Source organism: Wickerhamiella sorbophila (assembly GCF_002251995.1).
Source record: "Wickerhamiella sorbophila strain DS02 chromosome Unknown contig3, whole genome shotgun sequence".
Taxonomy (NCBI): domain Eukaryota; kingdom Fungi; phylum Ascomycota; class Dipodascomycetes; order Dipodascales; family Trichomonascaceae; genus Wickerhamiella; species Wickerhamiella sorbophila.
The window spans coordinates 1,850,574-1,871,841 of NW_020194004.1; the positions used below are offsets into that span (position 1 = coordinate 1,850,574).

Here is a 21,268-nt window from a genome sequence, read left to right on the forward strand (position 1 = left end):
AACCCCGGTCTTTTTTAGACAAGAAAAAAATTAGTTTCCTAGGCATTATTTAAACTAAACGGGCTTGCCTCCCAAAAATTCGCTCCAGCGCTTGATCTCGGGAGGGATCTTGCCAGAGCCGAGAGTCGGCAGTTTGGCCTCAAGAGTGCGGGCGAAAAGCATGGCGGTCTTGGGCTCGTTGAAAAGCGGTAGGCCGAAATCGATGGCGTTGCGGCGCATAATGTAGTCCTCGTCGCTCAAGTCCTCAGCACGGGCGCGAGCAAGGTTGATGACGCCGCGAATGTCGTGCGCCTTGAACTGCTCACCAAGCTTGCGCTTGTCGTTCTTGATCAGCTCAATGAGTTCAGTGGAAATTCCCTTTTTGTCAAGGTACTCCTTGACCTCGGGCTTGGCGACAAGAATCTTAAAGCCCAGCTTGGACAAGATCTCGACGACGTCACCTAGGAAAGCAGCATGGACATCACCGCCAACCAACAGGCTGCTGGGGGGTTTGGGCAGCTTGAAGTTCATGGTTGCCTGAAGAGATGCCCAGTAGGCCTCGAGCAAGTCGGAACCAAAGCAGGCAACCTCACCGGTGGACGCCATCTCGACACCAAGGAAGGGATCAGCACCTGCCAGACGAGTGAAAGAGAACTGAGGAACCTTGGTAGCAACGTAGTTGCGCTTCTCGGCAAGAAGGTCAACAGGAGCAGGAACATCCTTATCCAAAAGAGCCTTGGTGGACACGTCAATGAAGTTGGTGCCAAGAACCTTGGAAACGAAGGGGAACGAACGAGAAGCACGAATGTTGCACTCAATGACCTTGAGAGCATCACCCTGCTTGATCACCTGCATGTTGAAGGGACCGGTGATCTCCCAGGCGGCGGCAACCTTCTCGGCGATCTCCTTGAGACGAGCCAATGTGTTGTCATCGAGATCCTGAGGAGGCAGAATCAAAGTGGCATCACCACTGTGAACACCGGCGTTCTCAGCGTGCTCGCAAATAGCGTGAACAAGCAGTTTACCCTTGTGGGCAACACCGTCAATATCAATCTCCTCAGCACCTTCAATGAACTTGGTAATGACAACAGGGTGGTCGGGAGAAACTGCGGCAGCGTTGGTTAGTTTGGACTCCAGCTCCTCTTCAGAGCGGATGACAGACATGGCAGCACCGGAAAGAACATAAGAGGGACGAACAAGGACAGGGTAGGTAACTTCGTTGGCAAATTCCTTGGCCTCGGCAATGGAGGACAGCTCCTTCCAGCGGGGCTGGTCCACGCCGATAGAGTCCAGAATTTGAGAGAACTTGTGACGGTCCTCGGCTTTGTCAATGTTGCGAGGGTCGGTACCCAAAACGTTGGCGTGGCCGGATTCCTGCAGCTGCAATGCAATGTTCTGAGGCAGCTGGCCACCGACAGAGACAATCACACCGCTAGCCGCCTCGAGCTCGTAAATGTCCATGACGCGCTCGTAGCTGAGCTCCTCAAAGTACAGACGGTCGACCTCGTCAAAGTCAGTGGATACTGTCTCGGGGTTGTAGTTAACCATGATAGTCTTGATGCCGTTCTCACGCAGAGCACGGGCAGTGGAAACAGCGCACCAATCGAACTCAACAGAAGAGCCGATACGGTACACACCAGAGCCCAGAACCATGGTACCATGGTCGCCAAACTCAACATCGTGCTTGCTGCCGTTGTAAGTAGTGTAGAGGTAATTAGTGTCAGCCGGAAACTCGGCAGCCAAGGTATCAATCTTTTTAACCCAGGGGCGAATGTTGAAAGAGAGGCGATGGGCACGGGCCTCAATCTCAGTAGATTTGGTGGCAAGAGCAATCTGTTTGTCGCTGAAACCAAGCTGCTTAGCCTGCAACAGCGTCTCGCGGTCTACAGCGGCCAGGGAGCCGAGAGACTCAAGGTCCTTTTGCATGTTGACAATGTTCATAATCTTGTAAAGGAACCACTTGTCGATCTTACTCAACTCGTGGACACGGTCGACAGAGTAGTTTTCGTGCAACAGGGCCTGGCCAACCGCCAGCCAGCGGCGGTCAGTAGGGTTTCTGAGCACATCATCGAGTTCCTCACCGAAATCAGCACCTTGGAGGCCAACCATGGAGGGATCAACCATGCGGATAGCTTTCTGGAAAGACTCCTCAAAAGTGCGGCCAATAGCCATGACTTCACCGACAGATTTCATACTGGAACCAATGTCACGCTTCACATGACGGAACTTGGACAGATCCCAACGAGGGATCTTGGTGACAATGTAGTCCAAAGAGGGCTCGAAGTTGGCAGAGGTGGTCTTGGTGACGGCGTTAGGCAACTCAGGCAGAGTATGACCCAACGCGATCTTAGCGGCAGTGTAGGCAAGAGGATAACCAGTGGCTTTGGAAGCCAGAGCGGAGGAACGGGACAGACGGGCGTTGACCTCGATCACACGATAGTCGAGTCCGTCGGGCTGCAGGGCATATTGAACGTTGCATTCACCCACGACGCCGAGGTGACGAATGATCTTGATCGCAGCGCTGCGGAGCATGTGGTATTCCTCATCACTGAGGGTCTGAGAGGGAGCAACGACAATCGAGTCACCAGTGTGAACACCCAGGGGATCGAAGTTCTCCATGTTGCAGACGGTGATACAGTTACCCTCCTTGTCACGGACGACCTCATACTCGACCTCTTTCCAGCCCTTGAGAGATTTCTCGACAAGGATCTGGGGGGACAAAGACAAAGACTGAGAAGCCAAGTTGCGCAACTCATCGCGGTTGTTGGCGAAACCAGAACCAAGACCACCCAAAGCGAAAGCAGAGCGGACGATGATGGGGTAGCCAACTTCCTCGGCGGCAGCCAGGGCGTCATCGACGTTGTCAACAGCGACAGACTGAGCGATAGGAATATCGATCTCCTTCAGAGCCTGAGCAAACAAGTCACGGTCCTCGGAGGTCTCCAAAGTGGAGATGGGAGTACCCAAGACCTTGACATTGAAGCGGTCCAGAACACCCATCTTGTCGAGAGCGATACCGACATTCAAGCCAGTCTGGCCACCGAAAGTAAGCAGAATTCCATCGGGACGCTCGCGCTCAATAATGTACGAAACATACTCAGGGGTGACAGGAGCAAAATAGACCTCGTCAGCCAGAGCATGGCTGGTCTGGTTGGTTGCAATGTTCGGGTTGACGAGAATGGTCTGCTTCTTGGCCTCTTTGAGAGCCTTGATAGCCTGGGAACCGGAGTAGTCAAATTCACCAGCCTGGCCAATGGACAGGCCGCCAGAGCCAATAATCAGCACTTTGGATACATCAACAAGCTCGGACTTGTTCGGGTTGAGAATGCCTGCGCCAACATACTCTTTACGCTGTGCGGTCGTAGAATACGCAAAGCAAACGTTCTTGGTAGCCGGCGCAAATAATCTGCCTTTGCAAGGACTGTTCCTTGTAGCCCGAATCAGGGCCACAAAAGGGCGGGAAATCATGATGGAAAAAAAGTCCCCCTGCCCTTCTGAGTCATATGCGGACAGCAGGTAAACCTGCCGCAGTGTGCGATCGCGGAAACTAGAGGTTCCGGCAACTTGGCTGCACAAAGAGTCGGCCCGTATCCGTATTCTGACAGACTCTTGGCCACCAATCTGCCTTTTAAGCCCAATATTTCACTTATCGCGCAGCCCGCCCATCTGCGATTGACTCATCAGGACCCTCCATGACAAAGCATCGTCTTGGACCAAAGGTGTATTCGCGATGAACGACGCGGTAATCGATGGGGCGTCTGAGAGGTACCGGATGTTACAGCAGGCCTGCGAGCAGGCAATTCAGGTGATCAGACGCGATCTGGAAGAAACGGATCTCCAGCGGTACTTTCCCCATCTCGCAGACAACCCGGCGTTGGTGAGCAGATCTGCTCGCCAATCCAGCGAGTTTTGGGCACAGAACGTGCTGCCTGCGGTCACAAGTCGAATTGACAACGAGAAAATCGAGCCGAAGCTCGAGACCTTGCTCAGGCTCGAAGAAGATGCTCGCCATCGGCGGTACCGTCACCAGGCAGGAAGCGCAGACCCACGAGATCAGCCGGTGGACGCCGTGAAACTGACTGCCTCCGACTTCATGGAACTGCGGCTCCAGCAGCAAAAAGTCGCCTATAATGCCGAGCTGCAGGCCCGCAAGGACAGAGTCATCAAAGAACGGGCAGAGCTCGAGCAAGCGGCTCAGGAAAAGCTCGCCAAACTCTCTGAGATTTTACAAAAGATCCGTCAGTAGACTATTATATTTATTTCTCCATTTACTCTTGATCCAGCAGAATATTAGTTGCTTCGCTGACGTTGTAGTCTGTACGTTCCAGCGCGGCGAGCACCTCTTGACGACCGAATCCCATGCTGGTCAGTTCGAGAATAGCATCCTCGTGGGGGCCTGAAGCTCCAGGGATGGCAGCAGAGGCATCCTCAAACAACTTCTGCCACTCATCGGGACCAGCAGCAGTCGGATTCGGGGTTGACTGGGCAGATGCATTACCAAAACCACTGAAATCGTCCTCTTCCGCATCTTCAACAGCCTCCTCGAGATCATCAAATGCATCTGCAAAGTCATCGCCACGTTTGGGTTGATCCACGGCAGTGGCAGCGCTCGCAACAGGTTCAGCAGTATCTGCCACAGGCTCGGCCCCCACGTCGGTAGCTGTTTCAGTGCTCTCTGAGACGCTGAGCTGTTGGATGGCTCCAAAATCGGTCGTCGGGGCTTCCTCTTGAATCAAAGTGCCCGTAGAGGCAAACTTTGCCTCATCGCGGCCCTCACCTTCGCGTGCGTCAACAAACTCAAACGAGTCTGTGTCGTCCACCTCGCGACCCGCATCAGATAGTTTGAGGTTCTCAGGGGGAACCAGACCAGAAACCGGCTCAGACGTTGTGAAATCTGGCGACTGGGGCTGGGAAACGTCGAGATCTCCACGAACACTCTGAGGAGGATTGTTGACAACCGATGAAGTTGCACTCTGGGGACGTGCCATGGGCAAAGTGAACGAAGGGATGTTGGGCACCTCTGCAGGGTATCCAGTGTAGTCACTGTTAGGAGGCGAAGAGTGAGGGGTATCTGTGGGCTGAGTTTGGTGTGTAGATACAGGTGATGAGTTGGCGGAGACGCCGGCAGCTGCAGCAACAGCAGCTGCAGCGCCTGCAACAACGCCAGCAGCGCCCGCAGCCACTGCGGGGATAGAACTTTGTTGACCAACCTGCGACACGCTTGCTTGACGAGACTGTTCGGAAGCAATCGAGGCATGTGTTTCAGCCAGAGTGTGCTCGGCGGCTGCAGCACGCTTATCATGAGCAGCGGCAGCTGTCACAAGCTGCTCAGTTTCGGCAAGCAAGCTACGATGTTGCTGCTGGGTTGCGGAAACCTCGGCCTCTAGCCTTTCTGCCCTTTCTTCAGCAATCCGGACCTTTGCTGCGGCATCATCGCGAACCAGCTTAGCTGATTCGATCGCATCCAGAGTCTGCTGAAGCTCGACTTCCAAAGCAGCGATCCGTTGATTGTGGGTCTCGGTTTGTCCACGGATATTCTCAGATTCAACATTCAAGTTTTCCAAATTCGTCTTGTGGGTTGTATGTTGCTCTTCAAGTTCAGCAACACGGGCCAGAAGAGTCTCGTGCTGGGTTTTTGCCTCAGTGAGCTTCGTGTTATCTGCTTCAAACTGTGATGCCAAAGCTTGCAATCCAGACTCACGAAGTTTTTGATCCTTTTCCAGTTGTTGAATAGCTTCCTGCATTTTGCGGAGCTCTTGCTGAGTTTGATGAACTTTGCTGGCTTCGGAATCGTAGCTCTGACGGAGTGTGATGATCTGTTGCTCAAGTTTTAGTTTCTGAGAAGTAATTACAGATAACTGTTCGTCAGCAGCCTTTGATTCACTTGAGATTTGGGTGAGCTTAGCCTGGTGCTCATTGACGTCTGAATTCAGCTTTGAAACAGCACCCTGAGCATCTTCAACCACACGGGCGTTATTTGAGGCTGGAGTATGATTGATCAGTTTCTGGCCGAAAGATGAACTGGGTACAAACGTAGCAGCGGCACCGGCGAATGCCCCGGCGCCCGCAGCAGCAGCAATGCCACCCGGGGATGGCATTGGGATTCCCTCTGGAGAACTAATCTCTTTTGAAGCAGGAATGCCAGGTCCAGTAAAACCAGGACGCTGAACGGGAGCCAAGCCAGTACTCTGCGCAGAAGCAGGAGCCTGGGTGGGCTCCATGGGTTTGAAATAGTCGTCCAGACTGACGAGGTCACTCAGGGAACTAGCAGTTGTGGTACGAGTAGGAGCACGTGCTGTTGGCGGAGCGGGGCGCGAGCCGGTACCCGAAGGCTGCAATTTGGGTGAGGGACTAGACACCGGGCTCATTACCCGAGATGGCGAGCCTTTAGAACTCGACAACAAAGTAGGCGGAAGAATTTCGGGCAACTCATGACCAGCGAGTTTAGCCTGAATAAGATACATGGCGATAGAAAATTCGACAGGAGTGAACTGACCCTGGCCTTGGAGGTCAGCAAGGTCCCAAACCTGTGCGAGTACCTCCTCGCCCAGCTTGGATTGAGTCAAAAATGGGACTGTTTCAGAGCCACCAAGGACGCCCTTCTTTTGAGTGTCCAAACTGTCAAAGTACTTTTTGTACTGGGCAAGCTGAGAGGATGTGATGGTCCAATTGATGGGACCAGGCGCAGCAGCGCTACCAACAGAAGACACCGAACCGCGAGCACCGTGATTTGATGCTCCCTCAAGCCAAGGGATCCACCCACTAGGAAGAGAGGTAGGCACCTCGCTAATAGTGCGGCTGATTAGGGCCTGAATTAGATGCATAGCAAGCACGAACTCGTTGCGAGTCAACGAGCCACGGCTCTGAACGTCCACAAGATTCCAAATCTTTCCTAGAACATCGGGAGGGAGATGGGCCTTTAAAAATATATCTTTAGCAACATTGCCGTCAATTGTGGGTCCTGTAGTTGAACGATCAAACAGTGAACCAAACCTCTGCTTGTCAGAGGTGCTCAAGGGAGGAATGCGAGTCGACGACACGGGGGACGCGACTGAAGCGGGTGCAGCAGCTGGCTCGGGCTGGGATGGGCCAGCAGGAACAGCTTCTGCCGGTGCAGGGGTGTGGTCGAACGAGGGCAGCCCCGAAGGAATGGTCATGAGCCGGGGGCCGAGAAGCTTGCCGTGCTGGACATGGTAGATCATGCGGAGGGACTTGGAGAATCCAATTTGGTCAAGAAAACCCCGGTTCTCGACGTCGGCCAGCTGCCAGATCTGGCCTAGCGTCTTGGCTGGCAACCCGCTGCGCTCAAACAGAGGTCGTGCGGAGTCACCAAGGATGATGCCGGTGCCTTCAGTGTCGTGCTGCGAGAACAATTGGCCAAAAAGCCGCGTCTCTTCTGGTGTGAGCGTAATGCCAGGCGATCCACTCGTTGCGCCAGACATAAAAGTAAATGAAGAGGGAGGGTGGTGAGAAAGTCGGCCGTTTCAATACAGGGCTGACTAATAGGAGTAAGCACCAACAGGAATCTGTCGCGCAAGCAGGCTGCTGCTGCTGGCTCCTCCCACTGATGGAAGATGGGTAGGGTAAGGGTAAATATATCGGGAGAAAACAACGTTGCTCGAAAAGTATCTTATTCAGCGTCTTTTCAGGTGCCTGAGTCCACACAGCATCATGGTTCAGATCAGACGACTAGACGCCTCGAACGTCTGCTACAGGGACGCCGTCGCGTACTCTGACGCGCTGCTAGACTCGTTCGAGGAGGATGCGATGGTCAGCATCTACTTTCCGCCCCGCTACCAGCTGACCACGATCTCGCCGTCTGACCGTCGCAAGCTGGTCGCTGCGTCGGCACGAAGCATCTACCAGAAGGTTCTGCACGGCAAATTCTACTTTTATTTGCTTGAGGAGAAACCCGGCCGTGCTGAGGCCGTCGCGCTCTGGGAATGGCCTGTGTTCTACAAGGCTCCATCGGCCAATCGTGTTTACACCTGGTTGGTTGACTTGTGGGTTCGTGTAGCTGACTGGTGGGCTTTCCTGGGCTCTGCCAACCCGTTCTACACACCCGGCATGATGCGTGAGTACGAGATCTTGAGTAGAACATGCAACGCTGAGGCAACCCCACAGCGTCTGGCGGAGCTTGAGGCCTGCACTCCCCAGCAGCTCGAGACTGCAACGTACCCCAGGGACTACTGCTACTACTGCAAGACTTTGGCAGTTCGTAAGGAGGCCCAGGGCAGAGGCTATGGCCGCACGATCATGACCCACTCGGAGCAGGATCTACCCGAGGACAGACCCCAGTTTGGTTCTGCTTACGGGCCGACTAAAATCGGCCTGTTTTCTAGCCCTATTGCACATGAGTTCTACAAACGCCTAGGCTACACGGTGGTGGGCGCATTTGAGTCCAAGCTGGAGAACGGCGGTATTTTGCCTCATCGTTATTTCCAAAAGACACTTATTGTTGCTCGGGCAGGCGCCCCTGCTCCAGCTGCATAATTATTGATGTGATAGCTTTGATGTAGGAAGTTTTGTGCGGTTATCTGAAAAGTTCATCAGCCGACCCAGCAGGTTGTCGGCGTCCTTGAAGCCCAGCACAATCAGATCTGAACAGTCCATGGCAGACTCTGAAGGAGGCTGTTCAGTTTCGTGGGAGCAGCAGATCGGCATAGACTGGAGCTGCACAGCAGTCAGGAATGCCGTGGTGTTATCACCTGTAAAGTTCTCAACACTGTGGTACTCTGAGAGCTTAAACAACCACAACTCGTCGACATTTCGAAACATGGCTCGAATTAATTGAAATCCATTGGCGTCTTTTTGAATCCCAGCCTCAAAGTCTTCAATCGAGATGGTGGTTATATGGCTCTTCAGCTTGTGATCCCAAAGCTGTAACTTTCTACCGCACATAATTATTCTTAGTTGCCGCTCACCCTGGTTGAATATTTCTTTGACAACCGACCTAGTCATCGACTTTCCTGGCCTCCCATCAAGTACATCGGCCGTTACAGGTTCGTATTTCGGGCGATCAAGATATGTCCGAGATCGAAGATCAACTAGAGCATCCCAGTGATAATCACAAAATACACTGGAATCACAACCGTAAATAAACGCTAATGCGGCCTGTTGAAGCTCCCGCCGTGTATTTTGGAGCTGTGAGATAACCTGTTCGCGTGTCTGCCGTATCATGGCAGCTAATTTACCATAGGCAGGACACATGCGGGCAAGGATAGTAAAATAATCGTTGTACTCCATGAGTCGAATAATTGGGAGAGCCAGATAGTTCTGGCAGCTGGGGAGAGTATGCATTTCTTTTTGCTCCTGTGCTTCAATCCATTCAGAGAACCTGCCGCCTTCAACGCTGCCGCCCTGGGCAACATCGCGACTCCAACTAAAGAGTTTAGTGTTGCTGGCTACAAAACTCAAGCCACATTTAGCGTATTCCTTGCAAAACGCTTCTACACCTTCATTGATACTCTCTGGAACTGGACCACCGGACTCTAAGTTTTTCAAGATCTCTTTGAGGAGGGGCAAACATGTTCCACGATGAAACAGATAGAGTTCGTTAAAGCCGCAGAAAATCTTCTGGATTCGAGCAGCATAGAATGGCTTGATACGACTGCGGAAAAACAAGTACACAACCTCGCTCAGTTGGCCAATGAAAAGGCCCTCCTGGAGTTTAAACGCCTTGGTTCTGCTGATCATGTTCTTCATACTCAGATCACAACAAGGAGTCCGAGCCAAACAGGCCAGCCCGCAATCGACATAATTAAGATCTTTTTTACCCAAAAGAATTGCAATGTCCTGGAGCAATTCGATCACTAGCTGAGAGCCTCTTTGCGCCTCGAAAGTCACTTCAAGGTTTGGAGGGTATACAAGCATTACCTGGCTTCCCGTGTCTCGAAAAGGTGGCAACGGTGAGATGTGGCTCATGATACGTTGCTGCAATGGACATGGAGAAAGCGGTGTTAAGAGGTCGTCGCCTTTGTTTTGTGGGCACGCTAGTGTGTAGATACCCCCGCAATAATAACCGGTTCGATTAGATCTTTGAGAGTGAGAAGGACGACTGACAGTTGTAGACGGGGTCCATTCTGGGCCATTCAAACTGTCAGGCAAGCTTGCCAGGTTTGGCGGTCTTGCTGCTAGGCTACCGAAAAAAGCGATGCGGAAGGACGCCGACTTGCTAAACATATTCTCCAAGCAAGGGTTGCCGTCAAGGAAGAGTGCCTTGAGGGTTTTCAGTCCCACTAAATGCACCGGCCATGTACTGATTTGATTCTGGTCCAGAATTAGAACCTCCAGATGCTTCAAGTGCGTCACCCAGTCATCAACTACCGTGATTCCCATACTAGACGCTCTTAAAATGCGTAAATTAGGAAAATTGAGTATCCAATTCGGCAACCTCCCTGTGTCCCATGCGTGTTCGATTGCTTCAGGAACTTGACGAAGATCAAGATAAGAGATTTTGGTTTCAGCATGTTCGCCGAAGCTGCCCTCAGAGAGTTCGCTGCTGCTACTGTAATTCGGATCGACGCGAAAGTCATGAGAGGTTTTGCGTCTCGCTGCTACCAGCTCATCGAGAGTCCTATCACTCTGCAGACTTGATGGCGGTGAGGGCGGCAGCTGGGGATCCGAAAAACTAGCATGGTAAGACAGCATGTTCCTTGGTTTCTGTAAACTGTACCTGTGTGAGCCAATATGCATAACTTCTTTTTTTCCACGAACCTCGTGGTGCTGCTATTCGTAGTGAAGGAGGATGAAACAAGTTAAAACATGTATAGAGCTGGAACAAATTTACATCCAATCAAAGTAGCTCAAGGGTGGAACTTTACAGGAATGAATAAAAGCAAAACGTAAAAGTTTATTTGGGAGTGTCCAGCGATGGAACGCCCGGAGGAAGGGCCGGAGTAGACGTTCCAGACCGTTGTATAGGCAAATGCTCTTCACTAGAGACCGAATTGAGTTCGAATTCGGTGGACTCCACTTGTGCCTCCAGCTCACTCAGGTTTGAGCGGATTCGTTGATATCGGGCCAGGCGTCTTCGTTCCAGAAGCCGGCGGTGATAAAATGCACATAGGCCGAGGGCGATTAAGCTGCCGGAAATATTGGCCGCAATATCGTTGGGATCAAATTGTCGGTTTTTGGCCAGATAACTTTGGGCAAATTCCGATGCAGTGCTGCCAAACAAGGTACAAACCAAAAATGTCGTCGTAATCAGGCGTTGTCGCGGGAGGTCCAAAGTCCAATAAAATAACGTTGTCATCAAAAGAAAGGCGCCAAAATGTATTGCCTTATCATGTGGAAGCTTCAGATCGGCAAAGCCAAGATATAAAAAGCCTCCGGCAGCTATACACAGCGCCAATGCAACGTGCAATCGGAATCTCATTGTTGTTAGTCAAGACCGAAAAAGTAGGTTTGGCTCCGCACATGAAAGATGTAGGATTTGATGCGCCGAGTGGTCGACGAGAAAGGCTATGAAACGAAGCAGCCAGAGGCGAGGTACAGTAAAAGTAGGTCTAGAAATATTTGTATAGTTAGATCTCAGTATTATCTGTTGTTATGTCAGTGATACTTCCCTCAAGAGTATTCGCCCAAAAGGTTGTTCAAAATGCAAATATGCTTTTCCTTCGGGGCCCGATTAAGCTCACCGACCAATTTGGCCTTGTCGAGCAGCTCGAAACTAAAGTTGGAGGCCTCCCAGAGCTAATGTTTGTAGGGAACACAAACGTTGGTAAATCGTCTTTGCTCTCGGCGCTGATGATGCCAAAAGGGGCACCAAAAGCTACCCCAGGCAAGCCACGAGATTATCCGAATGCATCAAAACGGCAGGGATTCACGAGAACACTGAGTTTCTACACAATAAGCCAAAAGCTCAGGCTGGTTGATACGCCCGGCTACGGGTTCCGGTCTCATTCGGCACAAGGATCGGTGATGTTGCACTACCTTGAAAACAATGCTTCCAATCTTATAAAGGCCTACGTTTTGATTCACGCTGGTAAGGGGTTTTCACAACCTGATGCAGACGTATGTGAGATTTTGCATCAGCACGGTATTCCCTTCAACTTTGTGCTCACAAAGGCAGATCTCGTTAAGCAGCAGTCACAAATTGATGAGATTTACGCCCAGACACTGGGATTTGTGTCGGAACTCGGCGGAATCACCGACGATATGTACATAACCAGCGCCTCGAGAAGAGACCCGCGAGGCATCACTGAGCTTAGGACCGGAATATACCTGTCGTCTGGTCTTGCCGAAGCACAAGAAAGAAAATAAAATGTTATTTAATAGATACAAACAAATCATACATGAACCCCGTGAATTTGCGTAGTTTTTTACCGTTCAATTCTCCTCTCTGAACTTTGCACCGGAATAAGCCATTTAGTACTGGTTGTAGCCACCCCTGGATCCACCGCGGGAGCCACCAAAGCCACCACGACCACCACGGCCGCCACCACGGCCACCGCCGAAGCCACCACGGCCACCGCTGAAGCCACCACGGCCACCGCTGAAGCCACCACGACCTCCGCCGTAGCTGCCACGACCGCTGCTGAAGCCGCCACGGCCGCCACGACCGCCAAAGCCACCGCGACCACCAGCACCACCGCCGGTGCGGGGTTTCTTGACCTTAGGAGCAGCAGGTTTGGGAAGGAAACGCTCAAGGGGCAGCAGCTTCTCGGAGCCAATAAAGAACTTGTCGCCAGACTTAAAAGAAGTAGCAACAATACCATCAGTAGGCTTGATGGTGAAAAAGACCTCGTTGATGGGACCAAGAATCTCGTCAACCTTGCCAACCAGGCTCTTATTTTCAAGATAGATGGGGGCATTGAAATAAGGCACCTTGGGATTGGACGATCTGCAGACAATATCGCCCTCGCAGTCCTGAACAAAGATACCCATCTCCACAACCTCATCGGGGGGACCCTGAGGGCCGCCAAAACCACCACGGCCGCCTCGGAAACCTCCTCGTCCGCGATTCATTTGAATTTGAAATTTTTCTTAGTCAAAAGATTTTTTTTTCTTTTCGTTTTACGGTCTGCCCGATTAATCATAGATTAGTCATCATAAATTAGTGTTGGAGGTCGCAAGGAGCAGCATAAACAGTTTTTGCAGAGCGGCGAACTGGGCGTTTACCGGCTTCTAGAGGGGCTGCAGTCGGAGATCAGCAAAAGACCGCAAAGGGGAATTTCCATAACAGACGAGTAAACCCCTGTTTATATATCTTCTGTATACTGTCGCAGTGTACGGTGAATTCTTTTTTTCTACGGGATCGATCTGGGTTGTTGCATCTGCCGACCCTTGACAGCTTGGTTGCCTTTTGTAGACCGATGATGAGTACACATCGCTAGGGGACATGCACATGCCGCTAATTCAGCAACCCTACATGTTCGCCGAAGAGCTATAAAAGTGGGTGGTGGAAGACGATTCTAACAAGAAAAGTTATCAATTCTTCTCTAACAGCCCGAATACAACAATGCCAACAAACAGCACTCAAGGATCAGCTCAAGCCGGCCGCAACACCAGGATTGATGTCCACACCCATGTCGTACCTCCATTTTGGGGTGAAGCCTTGCCTACCCATGGCGGTGATCCGTCAGGATGGGCCCTTCCTGCGTGGTCTCCGGAGACTGCCCTCGAGTTCATGGAGGTGCAGAAAATCCAGACCAAGGTCCTTTCTCTTACTGCGCCCGGAGTAACTGGCTGGCCCATCGCCGAGAGAGCAGCAGTTTGCCGTCGCATCAACGAGTATGTCCAGGACTTGTGCCACAAGTACCCTGGCCGTTTCGGAAATTTCGCCTCGCTTCCTCTGCCTGATGTCGAAGGAAGTGTTAAAGAAGTGGAGTACGGCCTCGACACTCTTGGCGTTGATGGTTTCGTAGTATACACGAACTACGACGGTGTCTACCTTGGAGACAAGAGGTTTGAGCCCGTCTGGAAGGCCATCAATGACCGCAAGGGTGTCGTGTTTATCCACCCTAGTCACCTGCAGCTCGAGGTGCTTGCCGGCCAGCCTGGTCCTCTTGTCGACTACCCCTTCGACACAACCCGCACTGCCGTGCACATGACATTGAACGGAGTTCTGACCAGAAACCCTGATATCAAGTTCATTCTGTCACATGCTGGCGGATTCTTGCCCTACGCGGCCCTTCGATTCGCCAAATTGGGTGCTTCAATCCACCCGCAGGGCCCGTCTTCAGAAGAGATCTTGAAGCAATTCAAGAGCTTCTACTTCGACACCGCCTTGTCCTCGGGTCCCTATGCACTTCCCGCTCTGCTGGAGTTTGCTGGAAAGGACCACATCCTGTATGGATCGGATTTCCCGTACGCTTCAGCTGCAGTGTCTGGGGAGTTCACCCACTTGCTGGACAATGGATCGAACATCCCCGAGGAAACCACTCACGCAATCAACACAAACGCCGCCAAGATTCTCAAGCGTTTCCAGTAAAATATAATCAAGTAGGCTCGTTTCTAGTCATAACAATGTTCAAGCACAGAGGTTAACAATTGTTCACAATTTCACCGCAACCTGCATTGCATGTTCCAATTGAGATGTTAGGGTACAGGAACAAACAGATCGACCCACTTTGGTTGCTCAATATGCATTCGACCAGCAGCTAAGTCCATCTTGTCTGCGGCTTGCTGGTCGACAATAGCGGAAGCCCGGCGTTTGTGATTCACTAATAGGGGGTCTCGCTATAAAAGCCGAGGGTTTCCAAATGCTCAAAGCACATCAGCATTTGTAGAAAATTAAACATAAACGGTCAAGCGGCACATTGGCAAGCTGGTAAGCTGCATGCACCCTGGGGGTGCATAGACACCATGGGTAAAACTATATAAATCTGCGGCAGACTAGATTGTCATTAACATGCCATCAATTACTACAAGCGACAAAACTGAAATCTTTTACAAAGACTGGGGATCGAAAGACGCGCATCCAATTATGTTCCACCACGGTTGGCCGCTGTCGTCGGATGATTGGGATACCCAAATGTTGTTCTTCGTCAATCAGGGCTACCGTGTCATTGCCCATGACCGCCGGGGCCATGGTCGTTCTTCGCAGACTGCCACGGGAAACGATATGGATACATACGTTGACGATGTGATTGCTTTAACTAATGCGCTGGACCTCAAGAACGCTGTCCACATTGGCCACTCTACCGGGGGTGGAGAAGTCGCCCGTTATGTTGCCAAAGCCAAACCTGGCAGAGTGTCCAAGGCTGTTCTTGTTAGTGCAGTAACACCATTCATGGTCCAGAGCGACATCAACCCAGCAGGCACTCCTAAAAAGGATCTCGATAACATCCGTGAGCAAGTTGCCACCAACCGTTCAAAGTTCTATTACGATTTTACTCTGCCATTCTATAATTTCGATCGTGTTGGTGTCGAGGTCAACGAGCCAGTGCGTTGGAACTGGTGGCGCCAGGGCATGACTGGTAGCGCTTTAGCACACTATCATGGCATTGCAGCGTTTTCTGAGACCAATTTTCACGAGGATTTAAAAAAAATCTCTGTTCCAGTTTTGGTTCTCCATGGCGAAGACGATCAGGTGGTTCCCTTTGAAGCTTCCGGAAAGCAGACCGTTAAGCTGATCAAAGGTGCTCAGCTCATTTCGTACCCTGGCTTCCCCCACGGCATGCCAGTCACACATGCAGATGCCATCAACAAGGATATTTTGAAGTTTATCAAGTCCTGAGTCTTAAGCTGACCCGTCTGCAATCAATTGACCGCCAAAAACTAAGTATTAACAGGATGAGCTACTTTCGTACCAACCAATAGCCAATGTTCTTTCAACTCTACATTCATTGCTCATAATCTACAATTGACCACTATAGATGCCTCCTAATCCGCTCAACACGCAAAACGCCTGACCGTATCATTCACTGATCCGTCAGCTTCGTAAATAAATCCCAGGGTAGGGCTGAGGCCGTGTGCATTGTCTCGACGACCAGCCCAATATGTCTAACGAGTCAAGAACCCTTTACGTGGCGCAGAAGGGAGAGGCAGTTCCATGGGAAGTACCTGTGCAAAAGCTCCGCCACGGCGAAGTACAGGTCAAAGTTAAAGCAGTCTCAATTAACCCGGTCGACGCTGAGCACGTGGCGAGCAGGGCTAGTGAGGGGTGCGGCGTTGGATGCGATTTCGCTGGTGTGGTCTCCAATATTGGTGAGGGAGTCACTTCTGTCAAAGTGGGCGATACCGTCGCTGGTGGTGTTGGCGGTAGCAATGTCGATGCCAAAATGGACGGCGCTTTTTCTGACACTATCCGGGTCAAGGCGGAAGGGCTGTTCACGTTCCCCCAGCCATTGGCATCCGACAAAAGCAACAGCATCCCTGCCGGTCCTATCAAGTCGTTTGAACAAGCCGCTTCGTTGGGTGTGGGCCTGGGAACTGCCGTGATGTCGCTGGCCTGGTACGACCATTTACCAATTAAAAAAGATTCGTGCCACGGATATGCTGTAGTATACGGTGACCTGAGTGCGCTCCAATACATGATTATACAAGTCACGCAATTTTTGGGCTTTAAGGTGATAGCCGTTTCGTCCAAAAACGGCGAGAAGCTGCTCAAAGATGCCGGAGCCTCAGATATCGTCGGCTACAACGACGCTGACTGGAAGGACCAAGTGCGAGCGATTGGCGGCAATCAAATCAGTCTTGTCTATGATTGCACCTCTAGTTCCGAGACAGTTGTTGATGCCTACTCTTTGATCACCTCTCAGGAACAATCGTACGTCAATTTCTTCCACCCTTTCAACCGTCCTGAACTTCGAGCCGAAAGTTTGAAGGACAATGTCCGGTTGGCCGCGCCTAGCTATTTCACGCTTCACCAAGACGTTAAAAAGTTTGGAACAAGCCATTCCATCACGGCCGAGCCTGGTCTTATTGAAGCCAGGGAGGACATCTTTGCCTCGATCAATAGTCTTCTGGAAAATCAAGCCATTGTTGCTCCACCTATCACCGTTATCGGTAATGGGATCTCCAGCATCCCTGATTTGTTCAAAGAGCTTGAGAAGGACTCTGACGGTACCAAGCTTGTGATCCGCCTGTAGATTTTAAAGCTATAATCAAGCGAAGACCGATTATTTAGTACTGTACGTTTAAGATGCCAACTGATAACTTTCGATTCAAAGTAAAAAAAAAAATTATGATTTAACCCAGGATCGAACTGGGGACCTCGTGCGTGTGAAGCACGCGTCATGACCAACTAGACCATTAAACCAGGACAAAGTGATTCAACCCAGGATCGAACTGGGGACCTCGTGCGTGTGAAGCACGCGTCATGACCAACTAGACCATTGAACCTGTCACTACCCAAAAATTGCTGCAGCTAGTATATAACCACATGCGACAATTAAACAACGTTACCAGCTAGAATCGACAAAAACCCGTTTAATTTTCAGCAAATCATTTCAACGAGTGCGAGAATGTTATAAAGGAATTAAAAGGCCGTCTAGATTAAAAGGGAAGAGCGCGTTGTATGAGGTGACTTTATATGCCCACTAATATTGATGAATTGCTAGGATATTTTAGGTATTGCTGGTTGGATGAGTTGACACTGGTCGTTAAGAACCTTAATTTTTGGACAACAAGGTTCCTGGTAAACGAGCCATCTATTCATGCGTCACTGGGGCAACCGAAGCGCAGCTCGGACAGACCGAAAAGATAAAACATGAAAACAGGAAAATATTGATTCATATTAACTATATATGTAGCTGTTTGGGCTCTCAAAAATTCGTTGATCCCAGCTATAGAAGGGTGTAAATGTTGAAAAGTTCCTAATGATCGGCCCTGTGTTCAAAGATATGATAGATCACGAAGGCGCTATCTGAAGATTGAACCAATCGCACTTTTTGTGCATGCGTAATTGCATGTATTAGCATTTTGTTGTAGAGATTTAACAGCAGTATAGGAATAAAACTTGCACACTTGACATTTCGTGGTCAGAAAACTAGTCTACTAGTCTAAATACTACTCTGAGGGATTTTTCAAAAAATGAGGTCCAAATTCCTGGTCAAACTAGCACTTCAAGGCTAAAGCGTGGCGAGTTGAAAAACAAATCTGGCTTCAGATATTATACAACACAGCACACTTCTTACTAAATTACGGCCGTGTGGTCTAGTAGTATGATACTCGCTTTGGGCGATGACTGTTGCAGTCAACAAATATGTGAGTGGTCCTGGGTTCAATTCCCAGCTCGGCCCTATTTTTTTTGAAACGCTTTCTTAAACAGGAAACTCCTTCTTATCAGCAACATTTCATGTAACAAGCGTTTTTGAAACTCGGTAGACTATTTTACTATCAATTTAAGAACGGTGCACGTCACGGGCGCTTGCCTGGTGATTGGGGAAAACAAGAGTTTCGGCGATGACAGTGTTAGCCCTGCGAGTGAGCGCGAAAGTAATAATTTCAGCGATATCTTCAGCAACAAGGGGTGTGGTGCCTTTGTAGGTGGCATCGGCCTGTTCCTTATCACCACGGAAACGGACAATTGAGAACTCAGTCTCCACAGCGCCTGGGTCGACTTCAATGACTCGGATACCTGTGTTGATAGTCTCCTTACGGAGAGAATGAGAGAACGATCTCAAAGAAGCCTTAGTAGCACAATAGATGCTGCCCTCAGGATAAGCATCTCTACCCGCAATGGATCCGAGCATGACGATGTCACCAGAGCCCTTCTGGCGGAAACGAGGAACGAGATGGTTGGTCAAAGCGAACAGACCAAGAACATTGGTGAAGAACATAGTCTCAACGTCGGGCAAAGCCAACTCACCGACCTTTTCGCGGCCGAAAACCAGCCCCGCATTATTCACCAACACATCAATGTCCGACCACTCTTTGGGCAGAGAATCCACACTCTTGGCAATGTCCTGATACTTGGACACATCCATTTTGAAAGCGAGCACATCAATTCCCGGGTGGGTTTGCTCGAGCTTGGACTTCAGGTCGAGCAAGCGCTCCTCCCGACGAGCGGCCAGAATCAGGCGGATCCGGCCGTTGGCAGCAGCTGCCAATTCGAGGGCAGTCGCCATGCCGATTCCAGAGCTCGCTCCGGTGATGAAAACAGTCTTTCCTGAAATACGCTCAGCAGCCTTGATGCCGTAGGACATTGTTAGGTGGACAGTGGGGAAACCTGCATCTTTTTAGTAATTGTTGGGCCCGGGTAGACACGCCCATTGCAGGGCCGTGGTAGTTAGAAAAAGTTAATAAAAAAATGATATGAAATAAAAATTACACGTTTTTACGAGATAAGGATACGCTTTCAAACTCAGAGCGAACAGAAATGGCCCCGAGCGATGATGCTGCATTGTCAAAAGCGTCTTTCTTACCCCCTGTTACATCGTCTTCCATTTCAGGGAAGACAAGGTTCGCGATCATGGCAACAAGACCACCAATTGCGTAAGGTGTTTGTACAACAATGATGATTGCATCAATAAAGCCCTTGGTGCCGGAGTTGTCGCCCTTATAGGTAAAGACGCCCTCGAACCAGTCTGGAACCATCACTGAGGCGAGGCCCCACATCAGGGACACTGTCAAGACAATGCGGTCTCGGCGAGTAAACTTCGACTTTGAAATGAGGCTGAGACCAGAAACTGCTACCGATGTGAAAAGGAATGTTGTCATACCGCCAATTACTGGATCGGGGATAGCCGCGACCGAAGCGCTGAACTTTCCGACGACACCCATAATGAACAACCACATACAGGCAAAGTACCCCGTATATCGAGCAGCACACTGTGTCATAGCAATGACACCGTTGTTTTGTGCAAAAGACCCCATGGGACACATGGTCATCAAACATCCGACTATTGAAGCCAAGGCGCTGGCCAGAATGCCGCCTTGTACACGTGAATCAAACTCAGGTCCTTGCACCGGTAGACGCGATACTTCACAAGTTGCTGTGATATCACCGATAGATTCCATTACGGAGACAACGTATACTGCGAGCGTGGGTAGGACGATCGGACCATACAACGTCAGCTTGAATGTGCGTAACCACAAGAATTGACCGCTTGGAGCAGCATCGATCTGTTCGTGGGTGAAATAACCGCAAGCGGCAGCAATTATACAGCCGACCAGAAGCCCCGCGATGACAGCACAGGACTTCAGAAAGGGCGGTCCCCATTTTTCGCAGATTATAATCGTAACAAAGACACTGAATCCGAGCCCAATAAACTGTCCAGAGCCCCAAGGGTGAGGATGCGGTGCATCAGCACTAGGACATAGCAGACCCTCACCTTTGCAACCGGTTCCTCCAGCCCACTGGTTCATACCATTTGGAACCAAAGAGATACCAATTAAAAGTACGACCACACCATTGACAATAGGTGGGAAAACCTTGAGCAGGATTCGCTTTGGAGTGAATGCCATAAGAAGCTCAATCAAAGCGCACAGAGCACCAGTGCCCAAAAAGGCGCCATATGCATCGGGGCACGGCAGGTAAGTACCGTCTTCGGCGACTGGACAAAACCCGTTTTTGTACATGATGGGCAGCGAACTTGCAAAGACAGGTACAGTTGAAAATGTAACACCCAACACCGAGACGGTGCCAGTTCCAATGAAATAGTTTGTGTAAGGAATTTTGATACGTTTGATTTGCACCAGTGATAAAATACTGCCGGTGATAAAAGTCGCAGAAATCAAGTATTCTTTGTCTTGGGTAGTCAAATTAGCAATCAGACAGAAGTTGATAACTGGAGCAATCAATCCTGCCATCATAGCCAGAGCATGTTGCAGTCCCAGCAAACACGCCAATAGTATAGGCATCTTCTCGTAGACGCCGAAAAACGGTGGTTGGGTTTGGTTGAGTTTGGTGAATGGCAAATTTGGTTTGAAAAGATAGCCATAGTCCACGTCTCCAATCAGGCCATCTCTGGTGGTAAAAGCTCTGAAAACCGCGTTGCATTTCTCATACTTTTTCTCTTTCCATTTTTTCTCCCGCACAGAGGCTGGAGGGGGTAAAGATCCTTCGGTGGTGCTATCGGGTGACTCGAACGGTTCCATTTTCATCGAGGAACGGGGAGTATCTTCCTCTTTCTTTTTACCAAAGAATCAGACGGGATACTCCAAAAAAAAAAGAGAATTTGTTCCGCAGGGTTATTTAATAGCATGCAGAAACCGTTTACCTAAGCGGAACAGTGCAGGAGGATGCATTTGACGCCAAACCATAACGACAGAGCAAGTGGAAATATGACAAGAGGAGCGAGGAAAATTGGCGTTCAAGAATTGGAGAATAATACCGGTTCTTGATGTAGCATTATCTTCCTCTACGTCTTAGCCAACTATCGCGAAATCATCCGGATGC

General features: G+C 50.4%; 13 protein-coding genes across 13 annotated transcripts; 6 read left to right on the forward strand and 7 right to left on the reverse strand.

The window, feature by feature from the left end:
- Positions 1-54: 54 nt before the first annotated feature.
- On the reverse strand, positions 55-3,447 carry B9G98_02950 (Carbamoyl-phosphate synthase arginine-specific large chain; the record flags this gene model as incomplete). The annotated part of the gene is made up of 1 exon (XM_024809507.1): positions 55-3,447. One exon carries the CDS (start codon positions 3,445-3,447, stop codon positions 55-57), a length of 3,393 nt encoding a protein of 1,130 aa, XP_024665275.1.
- A 262-nt stretch (positions 3,448-3,709) lies between these two features.
- B9G98_02951 (hypothetical protein) lies at positions 3,710-4,225 on the forward strand (the record flags this gene model as incomplete). Its single annotated transcript, XM_024809508.1, has 1 exon — positions 3,710-4,225. One exon carries the CDS (start codon positions 3,710-3,712, stop codon positions 4,223-4,225), a length of 516 nt encoding a protein of 171 aa, XP_024665276.1.
- Positions 4,226-4,247: 22 nt separating this feature from the next.
- On the reverse strand, positions 4,248-7,421 carry B9G98_02952 (EH domain-containing and endocytosis protein 1; the record flags this gene model as incomplete). The annotated part of the gene is made up of 1 exon (XM_024809509.1): positions 4,248-7,421. The coding sequence occupies one exon, from the start codon at positions 7,419-7,421 to the stop codon at positions 4,248-4,250; it is 3,174 nt and encodes a 1,057-aa protein (XP_024665277.1).
- Positions 7,422-7,650: 229 nt separating this feature from the next.
- Positions 7,651-8,472, forward strand: B9G98_02953 (hypothetical protein; the record flags this gene model as incomplete). Its single annotated transcript, XM_024809510.1, has 2 exons — positions 7,651-7,683; positions 7,813-8,472. 2 exons carry the CDS (start codon positions 7,651-7,653, stop codon positions 8,470-8,472), a joined length of 693 nt encoding a protein of 230 aa, XP_024665278.1.
- Positions 8,473-10,629, reverse strand: B9G98_02954 (hypothetical protein; the record flags this gene model as incomplete). Its single annotated transcript, XM_024809511.1, has 1 exon — positions 8,473-10,629. One exon carries the CDS (start codon positions 10,627-10,629, stop codon positions 8,473-8,475), a length of 2,157 nt encoding a protein of 718 aa, XP_024665279.1.
- Positions 10,630-10,831: 202 nt separating this feature from the next.
- B9G98_02955 (Uncharacterized protein C11E3.10) lies at positions 10,832-11,356 on the reverse strand (the record flags this gene model as incomplete). The annotated part of the gene is made up of 1 exon (XM_024809512.1): positions 10,832-11,356. One exon carries the CDS (start codon positions 11,354-11,356, stop codon positions 10,832-10,834), a length of 525 nt encoding a protein of 174 aa, XP_024665280.1.
- Positions 11,357-11,529: 173 nt separating this feature from the next.
- On the forward strand, positions 11,530-12,243 carry B9G98_02956 (MIOREX complex component 8; the record flags this gene model as incomplete). Its single annotated transcript, XM_024809513.1, has 1 exon — positions 11,530-12,243. One exon carries the CDS (start codon positions 11,530-11,532, stop codon positions 12,241-12,243), a length of 714 nt encoding a protein of 237 aa, XP_024665281.1.
- A 105-nt stretch (positions 12,244-12,348) lies between these two features.
- B9G98_02957 (H/ACA ribonucleoprotein complex subunit 1) lies at positions 12,349-12,948 on the reverse strand (the record flags this gene model as incomplete). The annotated part of the gene is made up of 1 exon (XM_024809514.1): positions 12,349-12,948. One exon carries the CDS (start codon positions 12,946-12,948, stop codon positions 12,349-12,351), a length of 600 nt encoding a protein of 199 aa, XP_024665282.1.
- Positions 12,949-13,441: 493 nt separating this feature from the next.
- B9G98_02958 (Decarboxylase yanB) lies at positions 13,442-14,413 on the forward strand (the record flags this gene model as incomplete). Its single annotated transcript, XM_024809515.1, has 1 exon — positions 13,442-14,413. One exon carries the CDS (start codon positions 13,442-13,444, stop codon positions 14,411-14,413), a length of 972 nt encoding a protein of 323 aa, XP_024665283.1.
- Positions 14,414-14,833: 420 nt separating this feature from the next.
- B9G98_02959 (Non-heme chloroperoxidase) lies at positions 14,834-15,661 on the forward strand (the record flags this gene model as incomplete). The annotated part of the gene is made up of 1 exon (XM_024809516.1): positions 14,834-15,661. The coding sequence occupies one exon, from the start codon at positions 14,834-14,836 to the stop codon at positions 15,659-15,661; it is 828 nt and encodes a 275-aa protein (XP_024665284.1).
- A 262-nt stretch (positions 15,662-15,923) lies between these two features.
- On the forward strand, positions 15,924-17,015 carry B9G98_02960 (hypothetical protein; the record flags this gene model as incomplete). Its single annotated transcript, XM_024809517.1, has 1 exon — positions 15,924-17,015. One exon carries the CDS (start codon positions 15,924-15,926, stop codon positions 17,013-17,015), a length of 1,092 nt encoding a protein of 363 aa, XP_024665285.1.
- Positions 17,016-18,269: 1,254 nt separating this feature from the next.
- On the reverse strand, positions 18,270-19,073 carry B9G98_02961 (NADP-dependent 3-hydroxy acid dehydrogenase; the record flags this gene model as incomplete). Its single annotated transcript, XM_024809518.1, has 1 exon — positions 18,270-19,073. The coding sequence occupies one exon, from the start codon at positions 19,071-19,073 to the stop codon at positions 18,270-18,272; it is 804 nt and encodes a 267-aa protein (XP_024665286.1).
- Positions 19,074-19,194: 121 nt separating this feature from the next.
- On the reverse strand, positions 19,195-20,967 carry B9G98_02962 (Uric acid-xanthine permease; the record flags this gene model as incomplete). Its single annotated transcript, XM_024809519.1, has 1 exon — positions 19,195-20,967. One exon carries the CDS (start codon positions 20,965-20,967, stop codon positions 19,195-19,197), a length of 1,773 nt encoding a protein of 590 aa, XP_024665287.1.
- Between the last annotated feature and the right edge of the window lie 301 nt (positions 20,968-21,268).